At 41.0% G+C, this 20,189-nt stretch overlaps 1 protein-coding gene across 1 annotated transcript; it reads left to right on the forward strand.

Annotated features, from left to right (window-relative positions):
• Positions 1-562: 562 nt before the first annotated feature.
• Positions 563-19,507, forward strand: LOC149748645 (protein TASOR 2-like). Its single transcript, XM_089917000.1, is given in 6 exon segments — positions 563-1,337; positions 6,083-6,325; positions 10,087-10,907; positions 10,909-10,964; positions 11,291-11,720; positions 14,915-19,507. Coding segments are annotated over 6 exon segments (3,777 nt in total). The 5' UTR covers positions 563-577; the 3' UTR covers positions 16,382-19,507.
• Positions 19,508-20,189: the final 682 nt, after the last annotated feature.

The following is a 20,189-nucleotide window of genomic DNA, read 5'->3' on the forward strand; positions in this document are numbered from 1 at the left end:
TGGCATGTGGGATCTTCCCAGACCAGAGCTCGAACCCGTGTACCCTGCAAAGGCAGGTGGATTCTCAACCACTGCGCCACCAGGGAAGTCCCAGTATTTACTTTCTTAACTTTCATATGTAACGTCAGCAGTGTTAATTATTTTTTATTATGTTGTACATTACATCTTTAGTACTTATTTATCCTATAACTGAAAGTTTGCACCTGTGACTACCTTCTTAAGAGAATTTGAAGTAGGTCATATAAGGTACAGATTAGATACATTTTAAAAGCAGAAGATGAGAATAGAAAAGTAATTCTGCCAACTCTAAATGCCGGTGCATTGAGCCCACGCTGGGCTCCTGGTCAGATGAGATGGAGCTGCAGGCGGGCCTGCCTTCTTCATTCTCACCTGGTGATCCCATCTGAGTGACTCTTTTTTGGTTCTGTGTGTGCGTGTTTTCATATATATGGAGATAATATATGTTCATTAAGTGCATCCATAAGTCTTCTATTAATTGCTATTTAGATTACCATTTGAAACACTGTATCATATTTAACCATCCTGTAATTTTGTAATCTAAAGCGTTTTTTCCTGCATGTTTTTGAAAAAACAAGAACTTTGGGTTTTTAATACATGTGTATATATTTTAGGGCTGAAAGACTTGAAAGTTGAAGATGACATCTCATTGAAGGTGGTACCTATTTTACCTGCCCTTAATTGTGCCCTGCTGGAAGCAAAGAAATCATTTTCTGAAAAAGGAATCTGTCCAAACACATTAGTAAAGCATAATCTCCAAGAACTGTACAAGGTGGACAAAAGTCCTTCATTGACTGCTGCTTCTCAGGATGGAATTAAAGAGACTGCATTCTTTGGCAAAGTGTCCAGTGGTTTTGACTTGACTCCTCCAGCTGAAAAGTGCCCTTTACAGTCTTTAACTCAGTTGAGATCTTATTCTTCAAATCCTAATGGGTACATTTTGGAAGTATCTACTGCACTAGACTTATTGGCAGGCTGTCCTCAGTCTCCGTGTATTTCAGATGGAATTTGTGACGCTGGATTTTCTTTAGTTATGACTCCAAATGCTGAATTTCACGACTCAGCGGCAGAAGTAAGAAAAGAAACAGAAACACAAAAGAGTTCTGAAGAGATGTTTAAAGCAAGGCAGGGAGCTCTGGTCCCATTAAGTACCGCATCAAATCTGAGAGTTCAGCGTAAGAGAAAAGCAGGCACGCTGCCCGTGGTACAGAGTAAAAGGGTGAAGTTGTGCCATCCCTTTCCCAGAAGAACTCGTGGTGGAGCAAAGAAGCGTCCAGACTCTCGCACAACTCTCAAGTTCCGTCAGAAAAGAGAAAACGGTAAGCATGGTCTGTATGGATTTTCAGATGAGCAATTAGTAATAACTGTTGTGTGTTAACCCTGTTCCTGTGTGACCATCCTGGACTGTAGCTTGACAGTGTCCGTTAGCTCTCTCCAGGTGATCTGTGTGCATGCTAAAGTTGGAGAAGCGCTAATCTAGATAACATGAAAATCAAGAAATAGGACAAAAGCCCACCCACCAAAAGCTTGTATTTCACTTGTAAAACTGCTCAAATCATCACTCAGTTACTTACTTACCTGTCTAAGAAGTACGGTATTTCAGATGGAATTTATTGATGCTGGATTTTCTTTAGTTATGACTCCAGGTGCTGAATTTCACGACTCAGCGGCGGAAGTAAGAAAAGAAACAGAAACACAAAAGAATTCTGAAGAGATGTTTAAAGCAAGGCAGGGAGCTCTGGTCCCATTAAGTCCCGCATCAAATCTGAGAGTTCAGCGTAAGAGAAAAGCAGGCACGCTGCCCGTGGTACAGAGTAAAAGGGTGAAGTTGTGCCATCCCTTTCCCAGAAGAACTCGTGGTGGAGCAAAGAAGCGTCCAGACTCTCGCACAACTCTCAAGTTCCGTCAGAAAAGAGAAAACGGTAAGCATGGTCTGTATGGATTTTCAGATGAGCAATTAGTAATAACTGTTGTGTGTCAACCCTGTTCCTGTGTGACCATCCTGGACTGTAGCTTGACAGTGTCCGTTAGCTCTCTCCAGGTGATCTGTGTGCATGCTAAAGTTGGAGAAGCGCTAATCCAGATAACATGAAAATCAAGAAATAGGACAAAAGCCCACCCACCAAAAGCTTGTATTTCACTTGTAAAACTGCTCAGATCATCACTCAGTTATTTACTTACCTGTCCAAGAAATAAGGTATTTCAGATGGAATTTGTGATGCTGGATTTTCTTTAGTTATGACTCCAGGTGCTGAATTTCACAACTCAGCGGCAGAAGTAAGAAAAGAAACAGAAACACAAAAGAATTCTGAAGAGATGTTTAAAGCAAGGCAGGGAGCTCTGGTCCCATTAAGTCCCGCATCAAATCTGAGAGTTCAGCGTAAGAGAAAAGCAGGCGCGCTGCCCCTGGTACAGAGTAAAAGGGTGAAGTTGTGCCGTCCCTTTCCCAGAAGAACTCGTGGTGGAGCAAAGAAGCGTCCAGACTCTCGCACAACTCTCAAGTTCCGTCAGAAAAGAGAAAACGGTAAGCATGGGCTGTATGGATTTTCAGCTGAGCAATTAGTAATAACTGTTGTGTGTTAACCCTGTTCCTGTGTGACCATCCTGGACTGTAGCTTGACAGTGTCCGTTAGCTCTCTCCAGGTGATCTGTGTGCATGCTAAAGTTGGAGAAGCGCTAATCTAGATAACATGAAAATCAAGAAATAGGACAAAAGCCCACCCACCAAAAGCTTGTATTTCACTTGTAAAACTGCTCAAATCATCACTCAGTTATTTACTTACCTGTCCAAGAAATAAGGTATTTCAGATGGAATTTGTGATGCTGGATTTTCTTTAGTTATGACTCCAGGTGCTGAATTTCACAACTCAGCGGCAGAAGTAAGAAAAGAAACAGAAACACAAAAGAATTCTGAAGAGATGTTTAAAGCAAGGCAGGGAGCTCTGGTCCCATTAAGTCCCGCATCAAATCTGAGAGTTCAGCGTAAGAGAAAAGCAGGCACGCTGCCCGTGGTACAGAGTAAAAGGGTGAAGTTGTGCCGTCCCTTTCCCAGAAGAACTCCTGGTGGAGCAAAGAAGCGTCCAGACTCTCGCACAGCTCTCAAGTTCCGTCAGAAAAGAGAAAACGGTAAGCATGGTCTGTATGGATTTTCAGATGAGCAATTAGTAATAACTGTTGTGTGTTAACCCTGTTCCTGTGTGACCATCCTGGACTGTAGCTAGACAGTGTCCGTTAGCTCTCTCCAGGTGATCTGTGTGCATGCTAAAGTTGGAGAAGCGCTAATCTAGATGACATGAAAATCAAGAAATAGGACAAAAGCCCACCCACCAAAAGCTTGTATTTCACTTGTAAAACTGCTCAAATCATCACTCAGTTATTTACTTACCTGTCTAAGAAGTACGGTATTTCAGTTTCTGAACTGTCCTCGGACAAATTCGAGTGGAAGAAGAGGATCTGCTAAAATCAGGCACACTAAGAACAGATGGCAAAAACTGATAAGTGATAGCCTGAACATGTTTAAAGAGGGGGGAAAGTGCCTGGACTCTCCCAGAACTAGAGCATCCTGGGGCAGAATTTCTAATCCTTTGTGTGTTTTAAAAGTGGTCGTCTGGATCCTACTACAGACCTACTGAAACAAGGTCCAGTGGCCTCGAGACATATATATTGAAACAGTTCCTCAAGTGGTTTTGTTGCCCCCTGAAAACTGAGGGAGAATCAGCGTCCAGAGCCATTTAATGTTAGTCAAATGCACTTCAGTGAACAGAGCACGACAAATAACACAATTTTGGCTTAGAGTCATCTCAGATTATGTGTGGTGTATTTTGTTTAAAACTAGGGAACTTATGCTCTATGACCCCTTAGCGAAGAGGTGAGCAGACTTGGGCCAAAGGGTCCCTCAGGCATTACCTGTTGTCTCTGTACTTCACTGTGCTGGCACAGGTGGGCGGCTGTGACTGAGGTCTGGCCCTTCACAGAAAAAATTTGCCAACCCTATCTATAGTATTTTGAATTTTAAAATTCTGATGCCTAAAGAAGAAACACTGGAGGTGTGTGGATCCCCAGGATCCTAGATAATTAAGATTTTACCCTGTGGTTTAACAAGTAGTTATTTCTGGCCAATTATAGTTTGAGAAATTGTGTGTGTGTGTGTGTGTGTGTGTGTTTAGGAGGGTGGTAGAGAGAACGGCAGTATGAAGCAGCAACTCACACTCTACATTTCCTCACAAATTCCAGGCCAACCATATTGGGTTTCTCTCTATATGAACCATTTTAAAGGTATTAAATAAATTACCTATAATTCAACATATATGTTGTCACTGTTTCTCAAGTGTGCTAATTTCATCCACTATAAGAAATATGTTTTAGGGATGTCCCTGGCAGTACAGTGGTTACAACTCCACACTTCCAGTGCACAGGGCACGGGTTTGATCCCTGGTCAGGGAACTAAGACACAACATGCCACAGAGTGTGGCCAAAAAATGAACAACATCAACGATGTGATTAAACCAGCCAAGATGACTAAATATAATACCACAAAAGCTCAAAAAAAAATAGAAAAGAAATACATTGTATATTGTAGTCCAGTACACACAAATTCATACATTACTGAAACAGAAATTTCAGGAAGCATTTACCCTAACTATGTGTAATACAATCTGATATCTTCTGTTTCATTTAACAAAGAATTCTGGTTGCAGCCCATTAAGTTTATTTTATAATACACCCATGGGTTATTGCATGCAGCTTGAGAAACATGTCATTGAGTGATGCAAATAAGCAGGGCAGTCCGTGCAGGGTCACCTGTTTCGTGTTTCTCCTTTTCCTCGCAGGACCTAGGTTGTGAGAGATGTTCCCCTCCCGCCCGTGCAGATGTTACGCTTCCCCTAGTCTTGATCATCTCATCTTATTTTCTTTCTCTTCTTAATTTAGTCTTAACAGTTTTCCTGCTTGACTTATATTTTGCCTTTTTTTATGCTAAAAATTTTAGAAATTGTAACCAGTATAAAATCAGAAGTCTTACTCTAAAAACAAAACTGCTGCTTTATTGCCTTTGATAGTTTAGTAGGGAAGAAAATAATTAGACCCAGGGAAATGTACAACATTAAGAGAGTCTAAAAGCTTTTTTAAAAAACCGTTTATTTTTCTGACCTTCAAAAGAATAAAATGAAACTGGTCTCTTTTCTACATTTCACTAATAACCATCACATTCTGAAACTGTTTAATATGTTTTCTGTTCTCAATCAATTAGAAATAGTATTTTCCATATAACGTGATTTTAAAATATTTGCAAACATTCACACGTGTGATTATTTTATATAGTCAATGGGGAAAACGTTTTCACAGGGAACATTTATTAACATTTTTTTTTAACTCTTAAAGGATTGAAACACTTTCTGCGTGTGATACAAGCAGGTTGTTAATAGTTTTTTCTCCTCATGTGCCCCCACCTTTAGTTCTTTCCTTCCTTCCCTGCGAGAAGTAAAGCTGAGCATTTTGTAAGAGAAATGAGCAATTATAATAGATTTATAGGAAGTTAAATCAGAAGAGGACTTTCTTCAATGTACCTTCCTCTGTCTTCTCTTAAGAGATGATTTTTCAGGCAGTGTTAAAGCTTTGATATTTAGGTGTAGTGAAGGAAAATATGTAAGATGGCTCTTTGTGAACCTACAGTCTCTTCTCTACAGTGTGATCATGGTTTTAACCACATGGCTTTGTGGGAGCTGTGTCGCTTTTGTGTAAATTGAATTATCCGTCACCCTGTGCTGTGAACTAGCATGTTCAGCCTTACCTGCCACATCAGTCAGCAAAGATTATGGAATCTTTTTTAAAAATTAAGTCATGCCTTGTTTCTATAAAGTTACTACTCTGATATTTTTCCCCTAATCCTAATTAGGGGTATAGACCAACACTTAGCAAGTTCAAAAATCTTTTAATGAAATACCCCCAATTTTATATTTTATTCCCCATTATTAAAGTTTCCCCCCCAAAACAAATCAAAGGAAAGCTATGCTGATAAATATGTGCGCCCCCTACCCCTTAGAAAACGGTGTCTTTTCTGCATAAGGTGCTGAAGTGCTGACTGCACAGTTTGTACAGACAACCAAATTGGATTGGAAAAACCAAGAAGCTCCTATTTCTAAAGCTGTTCCAGGGTCAACGAATGCTAAAAGGGCAAGGAAACGAGAGACATCTCCAGTCAAAACTGTTCCAAGGGCTGAGCCACCTGTGAAGAATTCTCCACAAAAACAGAGGGAAAATATAGTAAAAGGCAATCAGAATCCCAGAATCAGAAAGCAGCCACAACCTGGTAAGAAGTCCTCTTCCTGTAAATTTCAGCACCGTAATACAGACTAATCGAGATTATAAAGTAGTATATTGAAACAGTATAAGATCAGTTGAAATCTGTCACGTTCTTGTGGTCTTCTTTAGTTCAGACACTGACAGGACAAGTCACTTGGTTTCCCATTGTGAATAAATAAGAAAGTGCCAAGATTCATACCTTCACTAAATAGACCCTACTTTTCATTCTGCAGAAAGCCTGAACATGAACTGTTTAGCAGAGTTAAAGTATAAATGGCCTTTTTTAATGACTAAATTCACAAGCAAGTAGCATCTGGCAGTATTTTTCTGGACCATAATGTTATAGAAGATATTATAAGTTTGTCCAGAGGGAACTGTAAAGACATGGTTCAAAGCAGTCAGTAATCTCGAATCCTGTATTTCACTTGTATTTTTTCTTGTTTTTTTTCGGTACGTGGGCCTCTCACTGCTGTGGCCTCTCCCGTTGCGGAGCACAGGCTCCAGACGCGCAGGCTCAGCAGCCGTGGCTCACGGGCCCAGCCGCTCCGCGGCATGTGGGATCTTCCCGGACCGGGGCACGAACCCGTGTCCCCTGCATCGGCAGGCGGACTCTCAACCACTGCGCCACCAGGGAAGCCCCTGTATTTGGTTTCAAAAGGCATTAAATTAATTTTAAAAGCAGTTTTACTTTTCTACTTCTACTTGTGCGGAAGTGAATAACCAAGTCTCCTTCTGTGAGCCAGCAGCTGACTGCTGGTTCCGTGTTCCACCTGCTGGAACCTCCTCGTTGCTGGCACGTTCCCTCATCAGCGCGGACCTCACTTTTCTCCCAGCTCCATGTCCCTCTTCACACCCGTCTCTCTGAGTAGAGTGCAGCTCCACCAAGCTGCAAAATCTATACATTTTACAGTATCTTCGGTATTGAGTCCTACTGTGTTGTATGTGTGGTGGTGTTTTTTGTTTAGAAAAACCTTCATTTCCTCATATCTCTGTATTTCCATCAGTTTTCTGTCTAATCTCATGATTCTACTTTCTCTCATCTACCTTTAGGTTTTTTAAAAGCCTCAAATTTAGTGGAATTCAGGGAAAGAAACTCTTGTTTTGTTGGGGTGATGGTATTATGGATGAGCTTGGTTTTTTCTTTCCTCATTGTTTAAAAAAATTTTTTCGGCCACACCTTGCAGCATGTGGGATCTCGGTTCCCTGACCAGGGATCGAACCCCCACTGCCTGCATTGGAAGCGCAGAGTCTTAACCACTGGACCACAGGGAAGTCCCTTTCCTCAGTTTCGTTAATGTTGTTTATGGCTGAAGATTTTTCTGAAAGCTCCTCAGTCATATCACCGTACAGCCTGTAGAGAGTCATACCCAACACAGCCTCTCTGCTTGTCTCCCCAGGCAGTTACGAGGTGGTCTTACCCACGGGTCCACATTTCTCTCCTGCCGTTTCCCAATGCGTGCCTTCCCTGCCAGGCACATGGTGCCACCCACACGAACCACGCCTGTTGTCACTCCTGTGCAGTCCCCTCTGCTCAGCTAAGTCCACCCGGAGTCATTTCCTGATGCTCTGATCTGCACTCATTTCTCCTTTTTTTTCCATTTCTTTTTTGGGTTTTTGAGAACGTTAAAGAGTTAATTCATACTATTTTCCAATCATCTGGTGTGTCTTGGTCCTGTCTTTCCAATTAGTTTGTAAACAGGATGAGTATAGATACATACATAATGCATTGTATTCCCAGCCTTGTCATTAGAATTCCTTGTGCTGAATTGGCTTCTATATACTTGTAGGCTAATCGATTAGTGGGAGGAGGTGTGCAACTGGGCATTGGCAGAAAAGTGAGCCCAGAAAATGAAAAGTTTCCAGAATGGGTATTCAGAAATAGGGCGATTTGTATTGCAAGTGTCTGTATATATTGTGCAGCCACATTCCAAGTTAAAATTTTAAGATTACCACCTTTTAAATAATGTGTTAATTTTTTCTTTTATTTCTTAATCACCCATGCTAATCCACTTCATTTCTTTTACTTGAAATATCAGAGTTTAAGAAGGCTCAATCATTTTGTTACTGAAACTAATGGTTTTCTGTCCTTTTTAAAGTTTTCAATATAGTTTTTATTTACTGAACTCTTTAATTTTTTATAATTTATTTGGCATCATTTTATCTATATTTCTTAAAAGAGATAGATGATCAGTATTGTATTTTTAATTAATTGAAAACCTCTAGCAAGTCAGTTATTAAATGATTTACCTGAAATGACACATATGAAAATGAACCCTTTTTCTTGACTCAATACAGTGTTCTCTAGATTCGACCTTCCTCATAGTGATACTCAGTGTAAGAACCATAGTATTTAAGGACAGAATGAACTTAGTGTCAGTAAACACATCAGATCCTAAAATGAATGTGTTTCCAGTACACCCGGAGGGTTCACGAGACAGCCCTCTTTGGGCCACTTTCTCGTACCTCACCCCGTTGGGCTTTGATATTTTAAATAAAAACTGGGCAGTGGTTGATTAATTTTACCCTCCTCACCATACACACACTCTTGTCATTCTGTTTGATGACCTCATAGGCCAGAGTTTTCTCTGTAAATGTACTGTCATTGGGCTTTGCAGACAGGTTAGTAATTTATTTCAGACCTGCTACTGCTAATTATAAAGAGGAGCACAGTTGGCTTTTCTGTCCATCCAGCCACCTGCTACAGGGACTCACTGCCCAGTATTGTTGAGAACTTTGTCCTTCATGATAATCACATTTTAAAAGGCTGAATCAAAGTCCTGAGAAGGCAAGTAAACCACCTGAGAATGTTAGTTTTCTGACCGAATGCCAGTGGGTAGATTTGAGTACCTGCTGTAAGGAGAATTATCAGTAGATGAGGAGATTTGCTTTTTTGCAGATAGAATAGAGAGGAAATGTTTTTAATGCAGAAACTGAAGTTTTAAAACTTGAAATTAATTGGCGATTCTGAATATTCTTACTTTTCTCATTTTTTATTTGTATCGTAACGTATTATAATTAAACATCAGTACGGTTAAAAATCATCTCTATTTTGAACTTAGGTGGTTCCTCTAATAACTTGCCAAGGGAAATGATTTCTAAGAAAGTACATTAACCTTCTATAATATACACTTTAAACTTAGAAATTCTTAGATTCTCACGAGATTGTAAGCTCTCTGAGGGCAGGAGTCTTGTTTTCTTGTTTTTGTTTTTTTCTCTTTGTATATTTCTTTAGCTGAGCAGTATGCCTTGTGTGTAGGTCAGTACATGCAGGTTTTTTTTGTTTGTTTGTTTTTGTTTTTTTGCGGTACGCGGGCCTCTCACTGTTGTGGCCTCTTCCGTTGCGGAGCACAGGCTCCGGACGCGCAGGCTCAGTGGCCACGGCTCACGGGCCCAGCCGCTCCGTGGCATGTGGGATCTTCCTGGACCGGGGCACGAACCCGTATGCCCTGCATCGGCAGGCAGACTCTTAACCACTGCGCCACCAGGGAAGCCTGAGTACATGCAGTTTTGAAGGGTGATTTCTTTTTAAATTAATATGCACATTCCTTAAGACTTGTTCCTTGGTAAATACATTATAATACATCAGGAAGTTGGACAAGACCTCACTCTGGTAATAAAAATTTAACATACAATTTATGCAACATATCAAGAGGTTTTTCTTGAATATGTTGACTTAACTGTTGATTTTCACTGAACCATAGGAATATGACAAAGAATTAATTCTATGGAAATCAAGTGTTATGTGTCTTTTTTTCTTTGATGCTGAAGCCAAAGGAGAAACTTCTTCACAGCTTCAATCAGAAATTTCAGATGGTCAAGAAGATGTTATTAGCATAAGTACAGCTCAACCAGAAAATATCACAGTGGCTCCAGAAGACCCACCTGAAAACTCCATTGTCAACTGTGACTCCCAGGCCCTAAATATGTTGGCTGATCTTGCATTAAGCGCTGCTACCTCTACCACACCATCCTCTGAGCCCAGAAACTTGCCCTGCTCCTCTGAATTGCCACAGAACGATGTTTTGCTTTCTAAAGAACATTCTTTGCGTGGTACGTCAGACCATGAATATCATAGAGGAGTTAAAAGTCAAAAAGGTGGACCGTTATCCAAGCCCTCCTCTGATAAGGGTAATCTGACATCAGACCCCACGGTCAGCCAGGAGGAAGAAAGCTTGGTTGCTGGCATTCAGGCCCCTGCAGAAGCCCAGTCAGCACTGCCCGAGGAAACCCTAGAAAGTTCCGACGCAAGCCAAAGCTCTGTCGTTGCTGTGGAGCATTCCTATGCCCTGCTCCTTGCAGAACATTCAAAGAAGCATCTACAGCAGAGAGGGGCCCCAGGCCCTGCGTTTGCCAAGAATGGCACAAAAGGCCCTGAAGCGGGAACCCCAGTGGGGAAAGTGATGCCATTTCGGCATCAGCAGGTCACCTCCCCACTGCAGCAGCTTTCCGAGGCCCCAGCGCTCAGGCGCAGGAGCGGGGTGCTGCCCTCCAGCCTGCAGGACTTCTGCCGCTCTCGTGCCGTATTCAGCTGTGACGGCTCCTTTAAGGTCACTTTCTTATGGGAAGCAGATTACGTGTTCAGCTTAGACGGCAAGTAAGTATACCAACAACCCCCTGGAGAAGACTGTAGTCAGAGCACTACACGGGTGAGTGGGAGTGACCCTGGATGAAAGTGGATGAACTTTTCTGTTGAGATAAATGTAGCGAGAAGGGATACTTGTGCTAAACCCTGGGGAGGGAGAAGGAAGTGTGTAAAATCCAGTAACTTGGGAATAATACCAAGCAGATTCACTGTAATTATTTGTTATATCAACTTCATTTTTATCTTACTCATTGTTTCATGTTCATGTAATTTTTAAAATAAAAATGAACACAAAAACTAAGGTTAATAATTAAGGCACTTACTTATAAGATAATCAACTAAAATAGTCATTTTCAATGATTTTGGTTTCTTCTTTCTTTAAAATCTCAGGCCTTGGAATACTGATTTACCAGATACCATGGAAGAAGTGAAGCTTTTACTTCATATGTGGGTAGCTCTGTTTTATAGCAATCAAAACAAAGTCATACAATCATCCCGAAAAGTAGTAGAACACAGCAACCCAGCAAAATACGTGTGCATAAATAGCACGTTAGAATCGTTTGAATTCAGTGAAATTGAAGAGTCCTCCGGTGTGGAAAGGTGCTCCGTAGACCCTCTGTTGGAGACTAATGAGGCTCCCAGAGGTCCTACTGCCAAAGTGTCCTTCCCAATCACTGACCCCCTGCTTCCTTTCATGAAACCACCGCCTGTGAGAGGCTTGGAGCTTTGGGTGCAGAATGAACAGAAAGAAATGTTTGCAACAGCAGGTCATCCAGAGACCCCAGAAAGCCAGAATTTCATCTATTCCTGTAATAATGAGGTAGGTCAAGCTGAATACTGTAAATGCTGGTGTTATTTTTGAAGAAATATTTTTTGTACGTAAAATCACATTCATAACAAGGCATTGGTTTCTTTTAGGAAAGTGGATTCTCTAGCTATGTAAAGGATTAGAATGCCAGAAACTTAGTTTACAAAGTCTGGATTGTCTGCAGGTGGAGCTTATCTACCATCCTGATTGAAGAAACAAAAGGAGGAAAAAAATCGTAGGCCTCAGATGATCTGGGAGCCAACCATAATTATGTAGCTTTTTAGTTGTATGATTTGGGGCAAATTACTTGTTCTCTGAGCTTATTATCTTTTAAAAGAGGTGAATAATACTTATTCTGTTTACCTATAATAGTGTTTATGGATCAAATACAGTAATAATAAATATAAAAAATCTTTGATAAACCTTAAAGGAAACTAAAATTGAATATATTAAAGAATATTTTTAAAAACAAATCCTGAGGGCTTCCCTGGTGGCGCAGTGGTTGAGAGTCCGCCTGCCGATGCAGGGGACACGGGTTCGTGCCCCGGTCTGGGAAGATCCCACATGCCGCGGAGCGGCTGGGCCCGTGAGCCGTGGCCGCTGAGGCTGCGCGTCCGGAGCCTGTGCTCCGCAACGGGAGAGGCCACAACAGCGACAGGCCCGCGTACCACCAAAACAGAAAACAAATCCTGAGACAGTAAATAAAATGCCAGACCTCTCATAGTCTGCAGATAACTGTTTGTAAATATGAAAAATACACTTTGTTTCATTTCACTGTTCTCAACTGATAGGACGGATAATCGAATTTTTTTTTTTTTTTTTTTTTTTTTTTGCGGTACGCGGGCCTCTCACTGTTGTGGCCTCTTCCTTTGCGGAGCACAGGCTCCAGATGCGCGGGTTCAGCGGCCACGGCTCACGGGCCCAGCCGCTCCGTGGCATGTGGGATCTTCCCGTACTGGGGCACGAACCTGTATTCCCTGCATCGGCAGGCAGGCTCTTAACCACTGCGCCACCAGAGAAGCCTGATAATCGAATTTTAATTGGAGCAAATTAAAAAGTTGTATCAAGGTTCTAAGTAAATGGATTGACAAAATACCTGCCTTTTTAAGCTTTCAGAGCAGATTTATTACAGAATAATTTTACATGGGTTTGGGCACCTTCAGTGCCTGTGTTAACATTGAGTTTCTGTACCTGGGCTTCCGTGGGGATTTGCAGGTCCAGGGGTGAGCCTCAGAGGGTCTGTGAGTGTCTGCAGATGCTCATCTTCATCAGAATGAAGACTGGCGGAACGCTGTGGGCCAGAGACTGGTCTGAGCCCTTCACTCGCATTAGCTCAGTTAATTCTCACACGGCCGGGTGAGGTAAGGACCGTGCCACCCATCTTATAGGCGAGAAGACTGAGGATGGAGAAGTACAGAATGGCCTGGAGGCACATAGTAAATTGTCCGGCCAAGACTCAGATCTGGACACTCTAGCTGTTTCTCAGTGTCTAATTCTGTGGATGTATTTATGTATATATATGCACATATGTGTGTGTTTATATGTGTACACATAAAATATATGTTACGTGTGTATGCGTTCTTTTTCTGAGGATGGGGTTCATAAATTTCATCTTATTCTCAAAGAGATACATAAAATCACTACCTTAGAATAAGAAAGTATTTATGTTTAGTCAGGCAGATTTTAATTATTACATATATATTATACACACACTAGTTTCTTATAAAGTATTTTCGGTCGTGGTAATATATATTAACTTACTTTAGTAATGTCCAATTAGGAATGATTTTCTTGCAAACATGAAAGAGTATTAAGTAGAAAGTAGAATGTTAAAATTAACGATTCCTAACACTTTCTATAGCATATACTTAGAAATATGTTTCCGTCATCTCCTTGAATACTGTACGCATACTTTAAAGGTGCACACACATCCTGTACCACTCCCTATTCTAGGGCAAACTAGGATTATCAAAGTTTTCATTTCACTAAGAGCACAGGCATGGTGAGATTCACGACTATGGCCCAACATTATCAGCCACAGTACGATTGGGAGGGTCATAGAACTGTTCTCAGAATGAGTGTGCCATCAAGAGTTTTCTACGCTTTGTATCTGGCCAGTCGTGTCCCCTTAAAACCAAGTCTCAGCTCCTCCCTGCCAATTGCTCAGGTCAGTGTCTTTCTTTGACTAAGGCAGAAATGTTTTTAACAAGAGATTTGAAACACAGGTCCTGACTTACAACACGACTGCTTCAAAATCTGGCAGGAAATCTGTGGCCGTAGTGTTCCAGAGCTACAGGTGTAGGTCAACTGTATGGTCAATCCACTTTACCATATTCTGAACAAGACCATTCTTCAGCCTTTAAAAAAAAGAAGAAAAGAAACAGCCTTTTTATGAGGTTATCAAAATTGTCCAGAGGTATTTCTGTTACTGTTTATGCTAAATCCTTCCTGGTACTGTTTAAATCAGTCCTTTTAGTTGAGTTTATTAATGCAAGCTGCGCTGTGTTTTCTGCTGCTTTGTTGAATAGGGAGGTATTAAAATGAGAGAGAGATTATGTCCAGTTATAAGCTAAGAAGACAGCTAAGGGGTAAGGGACTTTTATTTAACAGGATAGAGATTGATACCTTGGGAAAGCTGCTTATCAGTGTATTCTGAGTACAAGAGATAATAATTAGTGTTTCCTCATGGGAACATTCCAGATGACAGTGCATTTATAGTCTAATTGAAAGCTGGTGTTTAAAATAAGTTATTCTTTGCTTTAAAGATTATCTTTTAATCTTACTAAAAATAATTTAAATTAATTGAGCACTTTTTCCTCTACTGCTGCATTTCTGAATTAAGTGATGCTATTTAGCAAACAGTCTGCATTTTCAAGTCTTTAAATTGCCAGTGGTCTAGCCACTTTTCTTCCCAAAAGTCCATTAAAAAAAAAAAAAAAAAAAACAAGGCTGTGCAACTAAGAAAGTTTTGGAGTTCTCGTGTGTGTGTGTATTTAGATAAAACAAATTCCTATTTGGCGGGTATTTTAAGCCTAAGAAGAGAGGGATTTGCTTGATCTCTACCCTATGAAGATTCAAAAGAACAGAGCAAACTAAAATTGATCTTTGTCTGTTCTGTTCTTCACATATGTAAATGCTTGAAAAAAAGATCTATTTGGCCCTTGATTTTTTAAATTAATTTATTTCTTTTGCTTTTATCATTTCAGATAATTGGGGGGAAAGCCGAACAAGAGTCGTCAGATAAACTAGAGACCTCTAATCTGGTGCTTTCTAGCATTGGAAGTACCCAAACTAATGGATCTTCTATTCCTGCTGAAGATAAAACCTTTGAGCCACTTGATGGCACACAGGTGACATCTTATAATGATACTGTCACACAGTCCACATTCGCCAGGACTTACGATGGGATCAGCAATCCGTCAATGATTTTTCAAAAGTCTGTGTACAGCACCCTTGAAAGCAAAGTTGATGTTTTTCATGCAAAAATGCAAACAAAAACAGGTGCTTTGCAGGGCTTTATCCAGCATAGCAGCCTTATAATCAAAGAATGTCAGTCATCCTTGGAAGGGGAGGATGATACGGAGTATGGAGTGATTAATCTGGAACGAGTTACATTCAGTTTTGAAAAAAATGCCTATGCACCAATACAGACAGAAGTTGTAAACAGAGCTGATAAACCTACACCCTTTAATGTGGAGTTGATTAAACAAGTATCACCTGCTACAAGCCTTAGACATCCTGTGTCCGCATTTGAAAAGACACAGGGTCTTAGGGACGTTCCCTCTCTGGCAATGTCAGGACAACAAGGCGCTAAGTACCTTTGTGCCTTCTCAGTGAGTAGAGAGATACTTGCTAAAGAAATGTGTTCATTACAGAAAGGGCAGGCTGCTGCAGGCTCACCATCGCCGTCTGATAATTGCCTTGTAACAGAGGCATTATCACTAGTTAAAAGTTCTAGTTATTTGTTACCCAGAGAAGAAATGAAGCTCTCTCAAGAATGTTTTCTGTCGAGCCAGAGTCTCTCCAGCATCTCTTCGGAAGACACTGTAGAGTCGTCCCAGCTTGAAGAAGTAGTCTCATCGTCAGCTTCTGATCCCTTGGAAGAAAAAGATTCACTTGACTGCATCCCATCAGTGAGGAATGCTTCGGATGGCTCTTCAGAACTAAAGAATGACAAGAGTGGTCTAAACAGCGAACATATGAGTTTTGAAACATTTAATTCTGCATTTACCAAACAAACCAGCCTATCTGTGAATAGAGAGGAAGTCAGCCTCGAGTTATCAGAGGAGGATTCTGACCTTGACCTCACTCTCACCATATCACCGCCCACGAGTCCCTGGGAAGAAGCATCCGCTGGTGAGATGGAGCAGCAGCAGGAGGCCCCGTTACCCTGCTTAGAGCTTCAGGAGACAGCGGAAGAAATAATTGAGCCTGAAGAGGTGCCTGATGTGAACTCTGCTGATCACACGTCAATGAAACCACGAGAAAGTGAGAGAAAAGGTGATAACTTACAGACAGTGGCTTTCATACTTTCGAAAGAAACCTGTGCCCTTGAGGTTGCAGAGGAAGTTCAAGTTGGTTCAGACTTCTCCTTCAGTTGTTTTTTTTGTTTGTTTTTTTTTTGTTTGTTTTTGTTTCTGTTTTTTTTTCCCCTCCTTCAGTTCTTTAATTAAAGAAGTGTCACCAGCTTCTAGTCCTGACTGCCAGGTACCAGGTGAAGAAGCACAGCCAGCTTGGGCTGTATTTCCAAGTAGTTTTAAACTCTGTGATGCACACTATGAGAAAACTGACAGATCCTCCCAGGTTGAAACAGTAGATTTGGCCATAACAGAAAAAGAAAATTCTTTTGTTGGTCCCACCCATCCAGTGGGACAAGATAACTTAACTCAGATATAGAAGGAAAAATACCAAAATTTAATAACAATGATATTTTGTGGGATTTTAATTTTATTCTTTATGTTTTCCCTGTATTTTCTACGGTTGGAATGACTACTTTTACAGGCAGAAAAAAATAATAATGCTTAGTTTTGTTTTTTTTTTAAATCAAAGTAAGAAATCAGCCAGGTTATTACAATTCATTGTCCAACTTCTTACCTCGCCTCAGCCATGTAAAACGGGGGTTGACCGAGACTTGGAAGAACCACCCAGACTGGCAGTGGCAGCATGGTTGTGTGAATGAAATGCAATGACTTTTCTCCGGTAACTTGCAGAGGAGACCTAATAAAAGCATCTTGAATAAGGTCATTACCCCTTCAAAGGAGGAGGAAGGCTGTGTCATAGCCTGACATGCCTATTTCTAGTACTCACCTTTGTGTGAGAACAGCATGACTGGATTATCAGCAAAAGAATCTTAGGAAAAGGCCCTGCCAATAAGGAGTCAAAGTCATGTGAAAGGGTCAGAGGAAGAAAGGCCAAGGACTCAGTGTGGGAGGGACTTCCCAGACATACTGTACAACAGACAGAAAATAGGCACCTTCCTCACCGTCATGAGGAGTAATTCACATCCTGTGACATTGCTTTCTGTCCTTGATTATCTCAAATACAAGAAAATATTATCAATCAGCCTTTCTGAAAAGTACCAATACCAATGATCCACATTTCCTTTTCCTTCATTTGTCTGTTAACAGTGTTGATGTAAACCTTCCTGAAATAGAAGCCAGCACATTTCTTAAAATATTTTTTTGATGAGTGGTGCTCCCCACTTTCCCTTTCCTATTATTTCCCATGCCTCTCACAAGAAAAAGAAAAGAATTCAAAATTTTTTCCCCAATTGATCATGCTTTGGTTAGCGGGGGAGTTTTAAAGCTACCTTTCCCAATTTGGGTTATTTCCATAACAAACAAAAAGAACTATATTGCCAGTATTACTAAGAACATGCATAAAAGGATGCTTAATCCGTTTCGATAAGCTATTCACAGGCATAAAGAAACATTCAGAGAGGTTAGTCATTGTCATGAGAAGCTCAGGAAAACTATCACTTTCAAATGCAGTATTTAGGACACACTCCCGTGCATTGAGTCATCCCTCCAGCATTTGCGGAGCTGCCACTGACTAAGCAGAGGGGGTTGGCCGAAGGAGCTAGCCTTGTGTGACATGCCAGCCCAGGCCTGCCGATGAAAAGCATGTAGAAGGACATCGTGGAAAATTCCTAGGTCCTGAAATCCCAGCGCCAAGTAAGGGGAAGTTGCAGAGGTTGCAGTGCGGGTGCACAAGAAGGAAGGCTACAGAAGTACAGCACAGAAAGACTTCCAGGGCCCACGCTGCCAAAATGAGGCCTGGAGAACATTGATTTGCAGAGCAGCAGGACCGATGCCTTTCGAGATAGGGTACAGTGTTTCTGGATGCTGATGGAGCCTCTTGAAAGGTAGATCAATTTCTGGGGTCCCTTTTAGGGAGACTCTCACCCCGGGCAGGCTGCTGACCATCACCGCTGACCTGAGCACAGCTATATACAGAAGGATGGCACCAGGAAGCCTAGGTCTGTGCCTTTGGAAAGAAAAGCATCACACTCAGAGAGTCTGGGGAGCTTTTATTGATATTAAGCAACAGATTCACAGGTGTCAATATAATATAGAAGCCAAACTTCATTTAAAGTCTATAACTGTAGGAAAGCTTATATATGACTTCCAGATCCTCACAAATCCATTTGTTTCAGAAAAGATTCTAAAGAAGAAGTCTGGAAAATCCTTAATTAAATTTTGGGATTTAGATGATGATGGGATACAGAATAAAGGAGGTCTCACAGATCTTTGGGGTTGATCGGAGGAAGGCCACATGGAGGAAGTGACTTAGGAATTTTCTTGTGAAAGTTTTGTTTATTTAGGGGCGCTGCTGGTTTGGCATAAATGGGACTTTCTCAAGTATCACTAATGAAATAACTAACCTCCATTCTATGAGTGTTTTCACCTGCAGTCCATCTGCTGCCAGGACGGAAGACAATGTAGCCTACATGCATAGCCATTTTCCCCAGTAGGTAGCATCCTATTTATGGAATAGTTCTTGGTTATTTTATTTTAAAGACGGAATTATCAATTTTGTATTTGTCCGGGTGATTTAACTACAGCTTACCTAGACATCGGTGATGCCAACAACAAATGAGTATTTTCCCTTTTCTTTGAAAACCTTTGATTTATATGAGAAGACTGTTCTGTGTACCTCAGTGTTCTACAACTTGGGGGAACATTTTTCTTCGTGTTTTACACATTGCCAGAATGTCTGACTTTGTTGTCTGGCTTTGTTCACAGCAGCACTGTAGTTTTCCATTAGTTTTGGGTTACAGTGTTCAATATTATTGTTTTAAATTATTCTCATTTTAAGCAGAATAGCTTCAAAGCTATTCATTGAAATTAATGATAAAAATAAGGATTTTACAAGTGTGCTCAGTTGTAGCAAAAATAAGTCTATTTTAACCAGTAGCTTTGTTTTTGCACGTTAAGGTCAGAAATGCACATGTAATGCATGTTGGAGTCTGTTTTAAAGGTTTTACCACCTGTGTAAAAACTAACATCTTCAATGGTTTTATCTGCTGTTATTCATGCTACACTACATAAACATTTTTTTCCTAAATGGTACAAATTTATAAACTGTCATTTTCACTTACTCAGTTTTTGTAAACAGCGTACTACAAAAATCAACCCTCTGAGGAAGAAATAATCATTTATTTATATTAGAAATAATTTCTACACCAATCTTTAAAACTCAAAACCAAGCAAAAACATTGGTAAGATACATAGTATCTATTTGGAACAAAGGTTTTTGTACCTAATTTGTTTCATTTTAATAAAGACAACTAAAAATCATTCAACTGCTTCTGCAATGATTTTATAGCAAATATTAAATTTGTAAGAGAATGTTTTACAGCACTTTGAATTTTTTAGGCCATTTAGCAGAATAAGTAGCTTCCAAAAGAATCCTACCACTTACCTCACTTTGGCCGCCATCTGTCAAGCCTCATCCCCGCAGGCCTGCCCGGTGCTTTCCCCTCCCTCGTGCGGTGCCGAGCAGCAGGCTCCAGCAAGAGGACACCTCGCAACTCTCCAGTTGGCCCTTCCAGGGGGTCATGTCAGCCTGCACAGGAACTTCCCTCAAAAGCCATTTATCTGCTTTTAAACTCCCCCTACAGAACCGAAAGTGTTCCTTTCCCCTCGGTATGTTCTTAGGAGGAGGAAGAATGACTGAGTTTTAATTCTTACCCTAGCTCTTGCTTAGAGACCCACTCAGCTGATCTTTACCCCAGGGATAAGAATCTAATAGGACTATAACTGTATTCGGTACACTGAATTAATCTGAAATTACTACGGAAAAGGAAAGTACAGCGCACCTGCCAGCCGTGCTCCTCCCCTGAAGGACCTTCCAGCACCCACGAGGCCGCCCGTTCTGTAACTGAAGGCTTAGCCAGGCCACAGAGGAGCAGGCGCCTCCAGACTGAGCTTCTGCAGAGACTCTGCCCTCATCACCTTTGTGTCCCGTTGGCCTGGCACA

Source organism: Delphinapterus leucas, chromosome 8, assembly GCF_059928025.1.
Source record: "Delphinapterus leucas isolate spDelLeu-1000000601 "Yukka" chromosome 8, BTC_Dleu_Yukka2, whole genome shotgun sequence".
NCBI lineage: Eukaryota > Metazoa > Chordata > Mammalia > Artiodactyla > Monodontidae > Delphinapterus > Delphinapterus leucas.